Raw genomic sequence first — 17254 nt, 5'->3', positions numbered from 1 at the left:
CCTGCTCCGGACGCACAGGTGAGCAGAGATGTGCTGATGCTGGGAGTGTCCATCACCCAGCCCTTGGTCAGTCAGTGCACACTGAGCCCTTTGCCTGCTCCCTCAAGTGAGGTACAGTTACCTGGTTAAGTATCCAGTGGCTGTGGTCTCACAGGGATGTGTAAGTGACATCAGTGGCCAGAAGCCTGGTGGTGTGGGCTGCTTCTTGAGTCTCCTTTATCCTGACAGAGCAAGAGATGGTCGACGGGACACATCAGGTTGACACTGGGGCATTTCAAGGGCAGATAACCAGGACTAGATCAGTCTGTGAGGGTCTGTGGTGTGAGGGGCAGCTGTGAGAGTTGGTAGCAGTGGGTGGTACGGGCAGGACTGGGGGCAATGATGCACACCAGGAGCTGAAGCCCTTGCATAAAAGCTCTGTCAGGCTGTACTAAACCTGGACAATTTCGACAAAAAGGCCCTCACTCCCATTGTCCCTGTAGTGGGCAGTGCTGCCACTCTCCTGTCTGGAGGGAAGGAGGGGATCCCTGAGTGCTTTTGTCCCCAACGGCTCCTGGAAACGCCCTGTAAGGGCAGCAGCTGGGAGAGGATTTGGGCTTGGGAAACACAGTCTGCAGTGTAGGATGTGCAGGGGACTTGGCTGTGCCCACCCTGAACCTGTCAAGTGCTGTGTCCCCCGAGTGCCCCCGACTCGATTCCCCGGGGATGCTGAACCCCAAACGCCGCTACCGCAGGCCCCACGCCGGGAAGGAGCATCCTCAGGGCTGACCGTGAGCGGGGAACCCTGGAGTACCGGGAGCCGCACCGATCCCGCACCAAACCCTGCACCGACCCCTGCGCCTGCCCCTCAGCAGCCGGCGGGGCCCGGTTCTGCACGAGGGGGCTCCGCAGGGCTCCAGCACGGCCCGTCCGAGCTCCCCCTCGTTCCCCGCTCCCCGTTACCGGGCCAACGCCGCGGCGCTGCCGGCGGCCCCTGCGCCGTGCTCGCCCCCGCAGCGCGGCGGGCAGCGCCCCGCGCCTCCCCCCATGGGGCTGCCGGGCCTTCGCCCGCTGCCGCGGAGCCCACCGGTGCCACCGAGCCCGCCGGCGGCGGGGACCGAGCCGCCGCTGTGTCCCCGCCGGGAGCTGCAGGTACGGGAGAGGATGCGGTGCGGGCCGGGAGCGGGGGCGGGGAGTACGGACCGAGAGCGGCTCGCCCGGGGAGCGGGTGCTGGGTGGGAGGGGTCCCCGCCGCCGGCACAGCCGGTGTTCGGAGCCATCCCGGGGCCCCCGGGAACCCACACGCACCGAGAGGGGCAGAGATGTGTCCGGGAGCTGCCCTTCCACTGGCGCCGGCCCCTGGGAGCGATTTTTTCCCCGCAAAGCAGGGGCGGGATGACGGCGAGTCCCAGCGCCGGTGGCACCGGGCTGGGGTTGGAGTCGCGGTCGGGAGGGGGCTGTCGCCACCACTGTGCTTTCGCTGCCCCGCTCTCCCACCGAGCCCCGGGGTCTGACCGGGACAATGGCCACGGCATGCGGCGGCGCTGGGACCCCACGCGTGGGAGGCAGCGGGCCCGGGGCCTGCCCTCAGCCCTGGCTGACAGCGGTGCCCCCTCCCTGCAGCCCGGACAGCCCCCAGCAGCCCCCCAGGAGCATGGCCCAGCCAGAGAGCAAACTGGTGTCCCCGCCGGTGGCACCCTCGTCCCCCGAGCTGGAGTGCCACATCTGCTACAGCCACTTCGACGCCCGAGCCCGCAGGCCCAAGCTGCTCCGCTGTGGCCATCGCCTCTGTGCCCGCTGCCTGCGCAGGATTGTTCCCCCGGGGGATGCTTCAACCCCCCAGCTCCGTTGCCCCTTCTGCCGCCAGCACAGCCCGGTGCCGGGTGGGGACGTGCAGCAGCTGCAGGATGATGGTGAGGCACTGGCACTGCTGACAGGCCGTGAACGGGCCAAGAAACGGGGTCCACCCCTATCTCCTGAGGTACTCCTTTGCCCCAGCGTGCTGGAGCCCACATCCAGCCCCGACTGCCTGGTTGTCACCATCCTGGAGGTTCCAGAGGACGTAGCCCCACCAGAGAGCCTGGGCAGGCTGGAGGTGGTGCGGCTGTACCGCCCCACGAGCCTGGGTGCCCTGCCCTGCCACGGCCCTGGGCAGAAGTGGCGCTCCTGGGGGTGGCAAGCCATCCCCCGCTTCATTCTGGGCGTCCTCTGCCTCCTCTACTTCAGCTCCCTGCCCTTCGGCATCTACCTCCTGCTCATCGAGCACCACAGCCTGGGCATCATCCTGGTCAGTCTTGTGCCCTCCACCCTCCTTCTCTGCATTGTCTACAGCCTCTGCCAGTGCCTGTGCCTGGAGGTCTTTGGGTTCCCCCACTCCTGACCCTGCACAGCCAAACCCTGTGCCTGAGCCAGGCAGGATTTGGGTTCCTTGGGGCATTGTCCCTTGAGGTACACATGTCCTCTGACCCACAGCATGCTGCGCCTGGACCATGGGGAGAAGCTCAGTGCCTGGTGCCTTCCCACACAGAACAGCACTGTCTTTTCCATGTGGGTGCTCACACTGGCTGGAATGGCTGCAGGAGCTCATTGCAGCCTACAAGCATTTGGGCCAGACCTCAGCTCTTGTCCTCCTGCACAGCAGACAAAGAGCAGAAGCCAGGACTCTGATCCCAGCTGAGGAAGCGCTGCGGCCGGAGGGGCCCCGGCAGGAGAGGGACGGGCAGAGCCCGGGGGCTCCTGCGGCCGGGCTGGCCCCAGCACGGCTCCGTGTCCATAGTGTAAATAGTTCTGTCCGTGGAGCCCACGCTCCTCGTGGGGCTGCTCCCATCGCATCTGTGTTTCTTTCTCATGTGTGAGTCTCGTGTTCGCTGACATTGTGTCCCAGAGGGGAGGAGTGGAGGAGTTTCTTTGGTGTGTAAAGATGTCTTTGCAGCTATTTTGTAGTCATTGTGGGTTTTTTTTTTTTGCACAGCCTCCAGTCTCTATTTAACCTCCTTGGGTTTTGTTTTGTAAGGATTAATTTAATACTGCTAACCATTTTATTACTTTTATTAAGAAGAGCGAAGTCTATTTTTAATCTCTGCCTTGGACCTGCCCTGCTCCACAGGGGCTGCTCTCTGCAGCACTGGCAGTGAAGTTACCCTACCATCTCTGCTGGCACCCCTGCATCCCTACCAGCACCCCTACCAGCATCCCTACCAGCATCCCCACCGCACACAGTCAACACCAGGAGACCCAGGACAGAGTCACATTTATTACTGTTTTGTGTTCCTCCCACCCGCATCTCCCACTCTCCTTGTTGAGGGAGCTGCTGGGTCCCATGGCTGTCTCTCGTGTCATGCCCTTGGGGACAGGACATGACTGTCCCAGTCCTATACCTGCTCCAGCACCACTGGCACCCCAGGGAGACACTCGCTGTTGCTGGGTGAAGATTCCAGCATCTCTGCCACACTCCAGATCTTGGGTTTCTGGGGCTGCTTGTCCTGCCCAGGGCCTGTCATCACCTCGGGGCTGCCCCCACACCCATCCTGCACGGGGCTGGAACTGGGAATCGGGACAGCACCCGATGGGACCCCCTCTCCCTCGCTGTCCTCTCCATCTGAGGCGCTCTGTGTGGCCCAGCTCGCCTTTTTCTCCTTCTTGAGGCGCCGGCGGGCATTGGCAAACCAGGTGGAGACCTGGGTGAGGCTCATCCGGCTGACCACAGCCAGCATCACCTTCTCCCCCTTGCTGGGATAGGGGTTCCTGGGGTGCCGTGCCAGCCAAGCCTTCAGTGCCCCGGTGCTCTCCCGCGTCGCCGCCGCCTTCGCCCGCCCCGGCTCTGTGGGCAGCCCCAGCGGCACCTCAAAGGGTGCTGAGACCTGGAGGGGCACAGGGGTGTCAGGGTGGGACAGAGGGGCACGACGGCCAGAGGAGAGGGGCTGTGGGATGTCAGAGCTCGGCCCTTTGTGTGTGGGGGAGGGCAGAGCTGTACCCTGCCTGTATCCTGCTGTATCCCCCGTTTTCCTCTCCCATGCGCACCCAAAGTGCCAAGTGCAGGACGGTGTGTGTGTGTGGGGGCAGGGGAATGCCAGGGAGGGGCAGGGGCCTCGGGACAGCAGGTTCCCAGCCCCGTTTCCAACCACCCCACACAGTCCCATCCTGGTCCCAGGAAAGCCCCGCATCCCGTTGTTCCTCCCCCGGAGCTGCAGCAAGGCACTTACCAGGGGCGTCACGAGGCTGAGAGGGGGTGGCAGGAGGCTGTACCCGGCCAAAACGGGACAGGGACAGGAGAAGGGGTAGGGGCAGGGCAGTAGGGCTTGGGGTGGCCCCCGCAGGGTCCCCCAAGGCCCCACACAGCCCCCCAGCTCTTGTCCTGGGCTCCTCTCACCCCGAGGTGCTGCCATACTGCAGGAGAGGAGCCGGGGAGCTGCTCCCAGGTCTTTTATAGCTGCTGGGGTCTGCAGTGACTGACAGCTGATTAGGGGGTATTAGCACCCACGAGAGCAGCAGCAGGATCTGGGGCACCTGATACCCCCCCTTCCCCAGCTACTGTTGGGCAGGGACTTGCAGGGACCGTCCTTGCCTGCCTGCCACCAGCCAGAGCCCTGGTCCTTCCCAGCCCCCCAGCTCAGCACAGCCTATGCAGCTCCCAGGGATGGGGTACAATGGCATCCTGGGGCTGGCACATGGGGCCCACCGAGGGCCCCAAGGACACCCAGAGCCACAAACGCACACCCCAGCTGGGGCTTTACCGCAGTGCTGAGCTGTGTCCCATCCATGACCGCAGCCCTGACCTGGGGCTGTGGGTGGCAGAGCCCCTTGTGCAGTGGAAGGGTGGGTTGGAGGGCCAGGGGCTGGTGGAAGAATTATAGCCTGGTGGGAGGACAGCAACCCATGCTGCCCCATCCTGCTTGTCCTCTAGCTTGGCCAGGTCCTCACCCAAGCCCCAGCACTGCCATGCCTGCCACGGGATTCCCAGCAGCAGAGTGACAAAGGGGAAGGGTCCTGCAGCCCCATGGACAGTGGGGACCCCTGCAAGGCACTGGGGGGTTCCTGTGGTTGGCACAGCAGGGCAGTGGGTGGGCAGGGCAGTGGTGGGCAGCTGCGTGAGGGGCCCCGAGAGCCCACGACCCCCTGAGCCACCTGCTCCTGCCACCACGCCTCCCCACTAAGACTGGGATTATCCCACAGGTTGTATCCGTCATTAAATACCGACTAATAACGCTCTCAGGATATTAAATATGTAACAAACCCGCTTAGCGCTGGCCAGGACAGGAAGGCGAAGGTCACCGGTGCTAATGAGCCCGGCCACATCCCTGGATCCCTGCAGGCCCTGGTGACAGCAGAAGGTCCCAGGGTGAGGTGCCAGCACTCAGAGGTCCCATGCCCCTGCACTACCCCGTGGCCAGAGCCTGAGCAGCACCTGGAGCTCCCAACATACAGCAGCCAGAGCTCTGGTCCCATCCATCCCACAGTGGGCTGATGGTGTGCTCTGGGCAGCCACAGGTGTGGAAGCCTCAAGCCAGCCAGGACACTGGTGCTGCTGGCTGGGACCAGCCCTGGCCTTGGCCCTGCAGTGGCCCCATAACCTTGTCCCCACGGGACTCGTCCAGCCCTAATCAGCACCGTGGATCTGCTTGATTAGATAATGGGGCTGTAATCTAGGAAAGCGCCTGCGGATTGCGCGCAGCACCCTGACCCTGCACAGCACAGCTGGAGAGGGAGGGCCCCGCCGGCCGCCGGCACAGCAGGCGGACACAGCTGGAACCGACCGAGCCACAAACCGAGCCACAGCCCTGCAGGCACAGCCACACACCACGCACAGGCAAGGCTGGTGTGAAGGCAGCGGGACAGAGCCACAGCTGGGACAGCCCCATCAGCCGCAGCCACCTCGGGGGAGGTGTGAGGCCACCCACTGCTCACTGCCCTGGTGGTCCAACCCTAGGCAGGTAAATCAGCCTAGGGTTAGGGATGGTCCCAAGGAAAAAGCTGTGGAGGCAGCCATGTTGTGGCAGTTTTGTGCTCACCTTGGGATGCCTTTTGCAGCTGCAGTGTGCCTGGAGCTCAGGGCTTTCTGCTTTAAAAACCCTAACACTAGGCGTAACCCTAACCCTAGGCAGGTAAATCAGCCTGGGGTTAGGGATGGTCCCAAGGAAAAAGCTGTGGAGGTAGCCATGTCGTGGCAGTTTTGCAGCCCTGGTGTCATCACCCTACCATGCATGAGGGCAGGGAGAGCCCCACAGAGATCACCCTGTCCCCGAGGGGCTCAGGCTTCACAGGGGCTCTCACTGAGCCAGGGTGGTTCCTGGCCTTTTCCCCCTCCGTGGATAATCAGTTTAATGCAGGAGCAGAGAACTAAATCTCTGCGATTAGCTGTTATAATCACATGTAAATAGGCCCAGACAAGCCGCTCAGGAGGGTGGTGTGTGGCTCGGGACAGAGTTACACGGGATTTAGGCTGTTTACCACTCGATTAATTTCATGACTCCAGCCCCCAGCCCACCGCTGTCCCAGCTGCCTGGCTCGCTGCTCAGGAGTCAAGGTCACTCGGGCGGGAGGCAGCTGATAGCCCGGAGTGTCTGCCAGCAGCCAGTGGCACAGCACAGTGCTGGGCACAGTGCTGAGGGCCTCAGCTCCAGGGCCATGCTGAGGCTGGGCTATCACATCCCTGGCCCCTGGACCCCCAAGCAGGCACACACATGGCTCTCCATCCCTTTTTATTCATAAGCATAGTCAAAGCTTGAGAATGTCACAGCTGAATCCTCCAACAACCACCAGCGGATTAACACAAGAGTCCATTCCTCTTCAGAAGAAAAATAGAGCATCTTCTGCCGCCTTCTCCTTGGGTTCCCTCCAGTCCAAAGCCCTGCTGCTGCCTGCCTGCAGGCTGGAGATACCACAGGAGGGCTGGCTGCTGGCACACTGGGACCACTGGCCCCATGGCTGCGGGGAGCAGTGGCTGTGGCTGCACACACCTCATCTCTGACACTGCACCACACACAGTTGTGCCCAGCCCTATGGCTTCCCCAGGACCCCCATGTGCTGAGCAGACGCTGATCCATGCCTGCCCACACAGACAGTTCAGGAAAAGGGGTTTCAGACCATCCAGTGCAACAGGCAAAGAGACTGTCCACACAAGGGCTGCTCCTGTGGCTCCTGAGCAGTCTCTGGGGGGAGGTGCAGGACCCCCATGGCACAGGGCCGAGCGGCAGGGTGGCCCTGGCTGTGTCTGTGCCACCACGGCTCAGCTGTGTCCCTCGCAGCCCCGGCACAATAAGGCAACTGCTGGCTGGGGTGGCTGCTGCCAGTGCACGGTGCAGGGTGCACTGCTAGTCCGACAGCGTGATCACATCGTAGTGGATGCCTGGCTGCAGCTGCTGCATCTGCTCTGCTGCTGCCTCGGTGGTGAAGACGCCCTGGGCCTGGGCCATGGCCGCATCCGCCACTGCTGCAGGGGAGGGGGGTCAGTGCTGCCTCCCATCGAGGGCAGGGGGAGCCACTGCCTACTCAGGGCTCCCCCTCCATGTTCCTCACCTGTCCCTGGGAAGGGACAAAAGGCCACCCTGCCCGTGTGGGGCTCCAGCAGGGAGCCCAGCTCTGCTTTCCCCTGTTCCACAACTGACAGGCAGGGAGCAGCAAATATCCTTGGACACCATGGCTGGCAGCAAAACAGTGATCGAGCCTGGTCTTCCCAGCCCTCCCACCGAAGACTGCTGCACAACTTGCTGCCAACCCCAACAGGACTGGCACCCTCCTAAACCTGGGAGGACAGACCCTTCTGGCACAGGGCTGTGCTAGTACCTGAGACAGCCGAGTGTGCTGCTGCTTCCAGCTGTGCCTGGGTGACAAGCTGCTGCTCCGGTGACACAGGCATGTACTGGATCTACAGAGGGGAGAACAGGGAATGCCTGAGGGGAGGATTCCTCCTGGAGCTGCTCTAACCATGGCTGCTGCACTCAGGCACGAGCCATGAGCTCCCCCTATTTCACATATCCCTGTCCACCTGCAGGCTCAGACCCTCCAGCTCCTGCCACCAGGCCTGGCTCCTTACCTGTGACTCCGGGAGGAACTGGCCACCCTGCTCATACTGGATGTGGGTGATCTGACCATCCTGTACCTGGGGACAAACAGTGAGGCTGTGGTAGGGTCTGAGGGTGTCCAGGCCCCCAACAATGCTGTGACCCAGAGTAAGCGAGAGGGAGCAGGAGGGGGTCCAGCCTCACACATGACACCCCATGAGCCCCACCCACCATGTGATAGGAGCAGATAGTCTGAAGCTCACCTGGATGTGATGTCCCTCCGGGACAACAACATACTCTTGGGGAAGCAAGTGTGGGACACCTTCCTGGGCAATAATGTACTGAACCTGCAAACATGGGAATTCAGACCTAGAAAAAATGTCACCACTTCCCACCCCCCATCACAACAGCTGGATCTGGTCTATCTCCTGTGCCTCTTTCTACCACCCCAGTGCCTTCAGCTCTGCCTGTGGAGCCCTGCTCTCTCCCACTGCTGCCAGCTCTTCCCACTAGAGTCTCCCATCCGTGGGCCATGTCCCCTCACCTGGTTGTCAGCAGTCACTAAGTGCTGTACTGTCTGTCCGTCAGCAGTCGTGATCTCCTGGATGTAGGCTGCCTCCTCCTGCAGTGTCAGCAAATTCCCAATGTGGTTAGGGGGGCTGGACCTGACCACAGCCCCCCAGGAAGCCTCCACTGTGAGGAGCAGCCACACATGAGCTGAGGCCAAGGGACCCAACTCACCTGGCTGGTGACACTCTGCTCCTGTGCAACAAGGATGTGCTCCTGCCCCAGGGCCTGCTGCAGCCGCTCAGGAGCCAGCACGGCCTGGCCAGCCTGCAGAGCTGCTGCAACACAGAGAGGGAACTGGTGGGGATGCTGCTGGGGACACTGCCAGGGCTACCAATGGCCTCGCTCCCCTGTGGCCACTGCCTGACACCTGCCCCAGTGAAAAGCACGAGGCAGTCTCTGGGCTGTGCTCACACAAGGTCAGAGCTAAACAACCAGGGGCAGAACACACCCTCCATATCAGAACCTCAACTCTGCTTCCAGTGTGAGCTGCTCCCACATGTACTGATCTACCAGGACCTGTCTGGAGGGAACAGAGGCCCCCTTCATTCTGCACAGTTCCCTGTGCCCAGCCCCTTGGTCTCTGTCTCCATTAGCAATCCCAACTGCAGGAGGGTCCTCCTGGCCCTTCAGCCCTGCCTGACCCACAAGCTGGGTGAATCCTGCATGGGGCTCTGAATGTAGAATACCCACAGGTCAGCCCCGGTCCCGGGGACATGTCTTACTGTGTAGGGTGGCTAGGGTGTCCTCATTGCTGTTCAGGATGATGGTCTGCTGGGCAGCAGCTGGCCCTGGCCTTTTGCCCTCTGAGCTGTGCAAACGCTGTGTGTGGAACTTGAGGTGCCCATTACGGTTGAACCTATGGAGAGGCAGAGTGAGGTGGAGTGTGCCACAGGCAGCACAGGATCCTGTGCTCTCAGCAGGACACGGGCCCCATAAGCACATCCTACAACATGGCCTGTCCCCTCTCCCAGCATGTTCCCATCAGTGCCCAGGGACTGAACCCTCCTATGCAGAGGTTCTTTGGAGACAAAGTTGGGTCCACCTGCAGCAGGAACCATTCCCAAGGGCACTGTCCCCTCTAATGGGCTGATGCTGGGGAAGGTTTGGGGCAGACAGCTCTGCCAAGACTCTATCTCCTCTTGAGCCTTGTGGAGCTCTGTGGGATCCCTCAAAGCAGTATCAGCCCAGCTCCACCACTCACCTCTGCCCACAGACCTGGCAGGCGAAGGGCTTCTCATTGGTGTGGGTCAGCATGTGCCTGCGCAGGTCCTTCTTGTTCTTGGAGGCAAAGCTGCAGTGGGGGCACTTGTGTGGCCGGAGGTTGGCATGTTGAACCATGTGGCTCTGGGGCAGAAGGACAAGTGCTGGGTCAGATACCCCTGCTTCTCCAAACCCCTTGTTCCCAGGGCTGCTCTGCACCAGGAAACTTACCCGGACCTCTGGCCAGAGAGTGGCAGTGAAGGGACAGTCGGGACACTTGAAAGTGCTGGGCCCAATGTGGGCTCTCTTGTGACTCTCCATCTCCGCTCTCCCTGTGAACATGGCTGTGCAAATCTTGCATGAAAACTTTTTGGCCGTGGAAATCTTGCATGAGAGCTTCTTGGCTGTGGAAACCTTGCATGTGAGCTTCTTGGCCATGCCTTGGAGTGCAGGCCACTTGATCTTTGGGGACGACACTTCGTGCCCCTCGGATGCTGGGGACAAAGACGAGTCGCTCTGAGCCAGACTGGTGACACACTGCACCACGGGCCACTTGATGCCGGCAGGCTCTGCCTCCTGGCCCTCCGCAGGTGAGGAAAAGGCAGCATCCCCGCTGAGGGGCTGCAAGAGAAACACCAGTCACATCTGCTGCCACAGCTGCTCGGGATGGGGAGAAGGCTCAGATCCTTACCTCCATGGCCTGGAACTGGCTCCCTGGGACACTGGATGACATGATGTAGTGATTGCTATGGTCCTTCAGTGCCTCCTCTGTCATCACAGCTCCGCTCACCACAACTGTGTGGGAGGTCTCCACAGGACTCTCCTCCTCACTGCTGGAGAGCACCAGGTCAGGGATGGTCTGCCTCCTCCTCCTCACCACTAAAGCCTCCCGACTAGAAGCCAGAAGTGCCTCCCTCTCCCCACTCCTCCCATACAGCTGACCTGTACAGCGTGGCAGGAGCCTGGATCTCCTCACTGATGGGTGCAATGATGCTGTACTCTGCTGCTCCACTGAAGGGGATGGTGATCTGCTGCAGCTCTGAGCCACTCAGGCTCGCTTCCCCATAAGCCTCCTGCACAAGTGTCTGCCCAGGCTCTGCCATGTGCAGCATCACCAGCTTTTGCTGCTGCTCCTTAGAATCCACCTTTGCCTCCTCCTCCTCCTGTGCCTGCAGCTCACAGGGGGCTGGTGCTTCTCCTGGATCATCTGGCTTCACCACTGCCACCTGTATAATACAGCAGCTCAGCCAAGGGGGCAAGGCTCTGCGAGACACCCCTGCAGCAGAACAGGGCTGGGAAGCTTCCTTGTGCCAGCCCCCAGCAGGCCTGGCTCCCCTTGACTCTGCCTACCTGCAGCGAGCTGGTGGCCAGCTCCCGCTGGGTGCTCATGTTCAGCAGGAGATCCAGGGCCGTCTGCGTGGCCAGCTCTGCTGATCCAGCCACATCTGGAGGAGTCAGATAGGAAGGGTCAGGCAGGAGCTCATCTACCTCCTTCCTCATCCCACCCTCTTCCCAAGTGCTCACTTGCCTTGTTCATAGATGATGGTGGCCCCTTCCAGGGAACCTTGCGAGAGAACAGAGGGCTCTGCACCTGCAACAGCCTGGACCGTGTGGCAAGTGATGGGGCCGAGAGGTGCCTGTGTGAGAGAGAGTGCTGACAGCGCAGTGGGCAGCGAGCACCAGGAGGAGCTGGGACGAGGCCTGGCACTCACCGGTGGGCTGGCCTCTGGCTCAGCCGGTGCCTGCACCTGGCTGTGCTGCTGCTTCAGCTCCTCGATCTGCTGCAGGGTGAAGAAGGGGCGGCGGCGGCAGGGCGGCTCCTCAGGGTGCCTCTGTGCCCACTCCTCGAAGGAGTCGGCATGGCGGCACTGCACGTGCAGGCGCAGGTTCTTCTTGTGCTTGGTGGTGAAGTGGCAGAACTCGCAAGCGAACGGCTTCCCTCCTGCAGGGCCCGGGAGGGGGAGTCAGGCAGGAGGTCCCAGGGGATGGGAGGGAGAGCAGGCAGACTCTGACTGTCTCTGGGAGAAGGGGGTGCAGGGCATCAGTCAAACAAGTTCTCTCACCTGTGTGCTTGACTGCCATGTGCGAGACCAGGAAGTCCTCCCGGAAGGTGGAATATTTGCAGACGCTGCACTTGTAGGGCTTGTCATTCATATGTGACAGCTGGTGGTTCAGCAGGACCTTCTTGTCCTCGCAGACATAGTCACAGAACTCACACTTGAACCTGCCAGGACAAAGCCACCTGTGACACCTTCTGAGGGGAGCAGGACACAGGCTCTGCCCAGGCACACCGGGCTCCTACCTGCGGTTGGCAATGGCCTGGATGTGTGTTAGCAGGTGCATCTTGAAGGTGTAACGCTTCTTAAAGGACTTCCCGCACTGGTGAAACAAAGTGAAGCAGCACTCACCCCCCGCTCTTCCTCACCTGCTGCCAGCCCCTCTCCAGGCTGCCCCCCCTTACCTTATCACACATGTGTGGTTTCTCTGTACTGTGCGTCTTCATGTGCTGCGTAAGCCTCTTCTGCATGGGGTAAACACGGTTGCAGACAGGGCACGGGAAGGAGTTCAGCTTTGGTGGCTGGATGGAGAGCATAAAGATGAGATCACCTGGATGAGCTCACCAGTTTCTTTACTCTCTCCCCACTGGATGACCTGGGTTGCCTTTTCTCAGGAGATCCAGAAACAATGCCCCCAACAAGGCACTGAGATTTTGTGAAGACCCATATGTGCCTCTTCCCATATAACGTGCTGAGATTCAAGTCAACAGAGTATTCAAACTCACCGGATCAGCTCTCTTCTTCCTGAAAAGTAAGAAAAGCCCCTTGTGTCAGCCACACCCCAAGACCAGCTTCCTTATACCCAGACACCAAAACTCTCCATTTTGGAAAGGGTCAGGGGACGGGGCAGCCATGGCCACCCTCCCAGGATAGGAAGAACAGTGTCAGTGCTGTTCAGTCCCCAGGACTGTGCTGCCCTCACCTGTCCCTGCTGTGCACTGTAGAGTGTCGAATGACATCCTTCTTGTACACGCTGGTGTAATTGCACTCCTCGCACTTGTAGGGCTTGCTGCCCACATGGTTGAACATGTGCTCCTGTAAGAGGCAGACCAGGGCCATGAGACCTGGGGCTGCCGGGCAGCCTGTGGGTTTGAGGCAGGGCAGATAAAGCTCACCTTGAGGGAGGACCAGCGCCGGGAGCGGTAGCTGCACTGAAGACACTTGAAGAGCTGTGGGTCATTGGCCTCGTGTGAGTTGACGTGGAAGCGCAGGTCATCGTGTGTGAGGAACCGTGAGCCGCAGATCCGACACAGGTAGGGCCGCATCAGGGGCTTGGGGGACTTGTAGTAATACCTGCAGGAACAGGAGCAGGGCTCAGAGCTGCAGTGGCAAACGGGCTGGACCAGCCCTGGGCACAGGCCAGAGGGCCCAGCACACCCCTCACCTGCGCCCCATGTACTTGCGGTATTTCTTGCCCAGGAAACGGCGGGAGGGCCGCCCGCGCCGCCGGGGGATGACGTCTGCATCCTCGGCACCGGTGTTGGAAGAAGGGTCCTTGTTCTCAGAGTCAGACTGGCTGATACCGGGCTCTGCCAGGTTCTCACCAGGCCCATTCTCCAGGCCGGAGGAACTGGCTGCTTCTGAGTTCTGCAGCTCCCGGCTTGGTGTGCTCTGGGATGTCACCAAGGGCTCCACCTCCCCTCCTGCTGCACAGAACACAGCACAGCTCCATCACATTCTCGCTGTGGCTCCAGGAGAACCACCCCCTGCTTCACCCCTGAACAGGGCCGCTGCCTCCCAGCTCCCTCACCTTCCGGCAAGTCCTGAGACACATTCTCCAGACGAAGCAGCTTGCGGGGTCTCCCTGGGCGCCGGCGTGGCCTCTCCTCGCTGGAGGTGGCGACAGTGCAGCCATACTTGGGCAGTCGCCCCCGGGGCTCATCCTCAGCTGGGTTGTAGTCACTGTCCTCTGCAGACAAGTGCCCCAAAACATCAGAAAAGATGATGGGAAAAGACTAAGATACATAAGATGTGGAGAGGTGAGTCCTACCTTCAGGATCATCAATAGCACCAGCATCCATAATATCATCATCTTCTTCTTCTGCAGCCTCCTCATCCTCATTCTTTGGAACAGCTCCCACCTTTCGTGGCCGTCCTTTCTTCAAAGCCAGAGCTGAACCCACTGCCACAGAGAACAGGGTGAAAGTTCTTTACCAGACTGTGCCAGAACAGGCCCTTGTGCTCCAGCTCCTCCCTTGTTTCTTCCCGGGAGAGAGCAGAGCCTGTCTGCAGTGAGATGAATTTCCCTGAGCCCTTGGCACACACCTGGCTGGAAGTGACGCTCTTTCATGTGGTTAATCAGTGTTTTCTTAGACACACTCTTGTACTGACACATCTTGCACTTGAACTGCTGCACCACCACCACTTCCATCATCTCTTCCAGGGTCTCCAAGTCTGGCTGGTCCAGCTCCTCCCCACCATCTGCCTCCTGCGCTTGGTTTGGCTGTGCAGGCAGCTCCAGCACTTCCAACTGCCTGGAAGGCTCTGAAGGGCCGGGCTGGTCAAGGCACGTGGAGGTAGGTCCATCACCAACAGCCTCTATTGCCAAGCTATTGGCTAGAGCAGAAGTGGCCATCTGGGACACCATGGGGGCACCTGAAACACCAAAACCCACTCAGCCAAGACCCTCATCTGCATCCAAGGCTGCATCCGCACAAGGGGCACAGTGCTGAACACAAGCTCGGGAACAGGCTCCCAACAGGACTGGGGTACAAGCACCATGGCTGATACAGCTGGGACACCCACTCCAGGCCCTGCTCCAGTGGCACAAGGTTCAGAGGCACGGATGGCTACCATGGACAGCCCAGGGAGCTCCCTCACCATCATCAGGGCCTTGCAGAATAAGGTACTGCGTGGTCTCTGCCCTTCCATCCTCTGCGCTGGTCACGGCGATGCAGCCTGGAAGGGAGAGGAGAGCAGAGTGGTGACTGCCAGATCCAGAGCTGGAGAGTCACTGGGGCTCCCTGAGGCTCTACCAGCTCAGACAGAAGCCTGAAGGTGGGAGGAGTGTCTGGCTCTGGGGTGGAGCCTGCCCTGGGCTGAAGGAGCAGCTGGACAGAAGGAAGGCTGTCAAGCAACATGAGCTCCTCACCAAACCCTTGAGTCGCTACAGCAAAGCAAGAGAAAACCCTGCTGACCAGCTGGACTCAATGATCTTAGAGATTTTTTTTCCAGCCTTAATAATTCCATGTCCATACTTCCCCCACCTCCTGAGGTCTGGTGTAGTGGCTCCCTCCCCAGCCCACCCAGCCATCTCCACACGGGAGCACACACTCACTCTGGATGATGTCAGGCCCAATTGTGGACTCGATGATTTTGTCAATGGCAGAACCCAGGTCGGAGGAAGTGGATGCAGTGGAGTCTGACACAACTATGGCTCCATCGGTGATGACACTGGAGTGCACCAGGACCTGTGGGGACTCTGACACCATGATGGACTGGCTCACAGTGGAGACACTGGAGACCAAGGTGGATTGGGCAATAGAGGATGAGTCTGGCAGGTAAATCCTTGGAATGGCATCTGTGCTGGAACTGCTCTCTGAGACCTCTTCCTGGCAGATAAAAAGAGTCCAGAAGAGCTCAGGTGAGAGACCTTTGCCAGCCCAAGCCCTTGGGGCTGCCAGCTTATGCAAATGACCGGAGTATCACTGCAAGATTTCCAGGAAAGGCATCAGAGCAAATCCTTTGGTACTGACAAAAACCTGGAGCTGCAGGACTGCTCTTGCTACCAAGGGGAGTTCTGCTCCTCGGACTGACAAGCAGATGCTGGACCAGAGGTGTAACAGTGCCTGCCAAGGCCGCAAAGCTCAGTCTGTCAGAAATGTCTACAGAAACTCCTAGAACCCAGAACCGCGGCTGCCCTCCCTGCCACCCCATCCTTCCCACAGGCACCTACCAAGGAGACTCCGCTGCTGTCAGAGCTCTGCCCCACGCAGGAGTCAGCGGCCCGGGAGAGGAGCCCGTGCCCCGCGGCCGCATCGCTGCTGTCCGCCGACGCGGCCACCGAGCTCCCGACGCCCAGCCCGCTCTCGGTGGGCTCCTCCCGCGCCGCCTGCGAGCTCGCGTCGCTGCTGCTCTCCACCGCATTCTCCTCCATGCCCGTCCTGCCGGGGCCCGCTAGGCTCGACCTGCGGGAGGACCGCCGCCGTCAGGGCCGCCGTTCGCTTCCCGCCGTCCCGTCCCCCGCGGGGGTCCGGGCTGGGCGGGCCCGGGAGCCGCCGCGGGCCCATTCCCGGCGGTCCGAGCATCCTCACGGGGGTCCCGGCGCCACCTGGCGCCCCCGGTCCCGTCATGCCCCGCGGCCCCACCCGGCGTTTGGCCGCCATCTTGCCGCGGGGTCCCCCCCGCCGCCTCCGCGCGCGCGCACACGGCGGGGCGGCCCCGGTGCCGCCGGGGCGGGGGAGACGCCGCCACGCCGGGGCGAGGGGGTCCCGCCGCCGCCGCCCGCCCGCCGACCTGCGCCCTCACCTGGTCCACCGCGGCCCCGCCGCGCCCCCGCCGGCGCCGGCACCACGGCGGCCGCCATGCCCCCCCGCCCTCTTGCCGCGCAGCGATATGGCGGCGCTGGCCCCACGCCGGAACTACTTACGGCCGGCCAGCCCCTGCCCCGCCTACAGCGCACGCCGCGGCGGAGATGCACTCCGCGCCCCGGCCGCCGCCACAGGCGCCTCCTGGGGCCGCCCGCCTCCCGCGGGAGGAGAGAGGCCTCGTCGCCCCGCCGGGGACTACTTTCCCCGCGGAAGGTTCGGCGGCGGTGGTGCGGCGTGCGTCATGGCGTCAGGAAGCGGCGCCCGGGCCCTGAGCGTCGGCGTCGCGCCGGGTTGCGCTGGTCACGTGACGGGAGGGCGGAAGTGGCGGCGGGATTGGGCCGGGAGCGGGCGCTCGGTGCGGGCACAGCGTCCTCTCCTCTCCCTCCTTTTCCCGCCCCGCCCGACCCGACCCGGGAGTGCGTTCCCCCTGCCGAGGCCCTTACCTTGGCTGAGCCGTGCAGCCCCGGCGCTCCAGCTCCCGTTCCATAACCCGCGGTGGGCGCTGAGACCGGCGTGCCTTGTGGGCTGGGGCCGCCCATCCCCGGAGTGATCCTGGCCGAGCCTCGGGACCTCCGCCTCGCCCTTCCCTGCGAGGCCCGGGGCCTTGCCGCGGTCAACGCGGGCCCAGCCTCGGGCTGCTGAGCGCTTTCTCCCTCGGTCTCTGGCGGCGAACGGCACCGACTGTCCGTTTGCTCTTGGTGCCAGACCTGCCTCTTTCGACGGCAGCTCTGCATCTGAACAGCAGCCACCTTCGATGGGCTCTGGCTCACCGAATTCTGCCCTCCGGGATGGTTTTCCCCCAGAGCAGATGGCGGCGGGCACCCGATTTGGCAGTGCTGGCTGCCCGCGCTGGGGGTGCACAGTCTGGGAGACGGCTCTGGCCCCACCCGGGGCTCCCGGAGCGCTGCCGGCAGTGGGG

The 17254-nt window shown here is 61.9% G+C and overlaps 3 protein-coding genes across 14 annotated transcripts; 1 reads left to right on the top strand and 2 right to left on the bottom strand.

Annotated features, from left to right (window-relative positions):
- The first annotated feature begins 873 nt into the window (after positions 1 to 873).
- Positions 874 to 2914, top strand: LOC118694466 (E3 ubiquitin-protein ligase RNF182-like). Its single transcript, XM_036395553.2, has 2 exons — positions 874 to 1131; positions 1603 to 2914. The coding sequence occupies exon 2, from the start codon at positions 1634 to 1636 to the stop codon at positions 2357 to 2359; it is 726 nt and encodes a 241-aa protein (XP_036251446.1). The 5' UTR covers positions 874 to 1131; positions 1603 to 1633; the 3' UTR covers positions 2360 to 2914.
- Positions 2915 to 3299: 385 nt separating this feature from the next.
- Positions 3300 to 4739, bottom strand: LOC118694688 (putative iroquois-class homeodomain protein irx-1). Its single transcript, XM_036395872.1, has 2 exons — positions 4713 to 4739; positions 3300 to 3839 (listed from the first exon to the last, which is right to left on the bottom strand). Exons 1-2 carry the CDS (start codon positions 4737 to 4739, stop codon positions 3351 to 3353), a joined length of 516 nt encoding a protein of 171 aa, XP_036251765.1. The 3' UTR covers positions 3300 to 3350.
- A 1925-nt stretch (positions 4740 to 6664) lies between these two features.
- Positions 6665 to 16461, bottom strand: ZNF335 (zinc finger protein 335). Of its 12 annotated transcripts, none has more exons than XM_036395672.2 (28): positions 16395 to 16461; positions 15702 to 15933; positions 15084 to 15357; positions 14627 to 14704; positions 14072 to 14401; positions 13797 to 13928; positions 13557 to 13715; positions 13191 to 13452; positions 12922 to 13099; positions 12729 to 12841; positions 12532 to 12550; positions 12211 to 12327; positions 12052 to 12128; positions 11813 to 11973; positions 11462 to 11691; positions 11278 to 11386; positions 11100 to 11194; positions 10692 to 10975; positions 10441 to 10582; positions 9981 to 10370; positions 9751 to 9893; positions 9272 to 9405; positions 8721 to 8824; positions 8524 to 8601; positions 8243 to 8326; positions 8012 to 8077; positions 7762 to 7843; positions 6665 to 7408 (listed from the first exon to the last, which is right to left on the bottom strand). In XM_036395672.2, exons 2-28 carry the CDS (start codon positions 15900 to 15902, stop codon positions 7290 to 7292), a joined length of 4161 nt encoding a protein of 1386 aa, XP_036251565.1. In that variant the 5' UTR covers positions 15903 to 15933; positions 16395 to 16461; the 3' UTR covers positions 6665 to 7289. The 12 variants fall into 12 exon arrangements, with proteins under 12 accessions (XP_036251565.1, XP_036251564.1, XP_036251568.1 ...); XM_036395671.2 differs by lacking the exon at positions 16395 to 16461 and adding an exon at positions 16274 to 16331; XM_036395675.2 differs by lacking the exon at positions 16395 to 16461 and having other exon boundaries at positions 6665 to 7405; positions 15702 to 16075.
- Between the last annotated feature and the right edge of the window lie 793 nt (positions 16462 to 17254).

This window comes from Molothrus ater, chromosome 17 (genome assembly GCF_012460135.2).
Source record: "Molothrus ater isolate BHLD 08-10-18 breed brown headed cowbird chromosome 17, BPBGC_Mater_1.1, whole genome shotgun sequence".
Lineage (NCBI taxonomy): Eukaryota > Metazoa > Chordata > Aves > Passeriformes > Icteridae > Molothrus > Molothrus ater.
The sequence above is the reverse complement of the archived record's forward strand: the minus strand, read 5'-3'. Positions and strand labels throughout refer to the sequence as shown.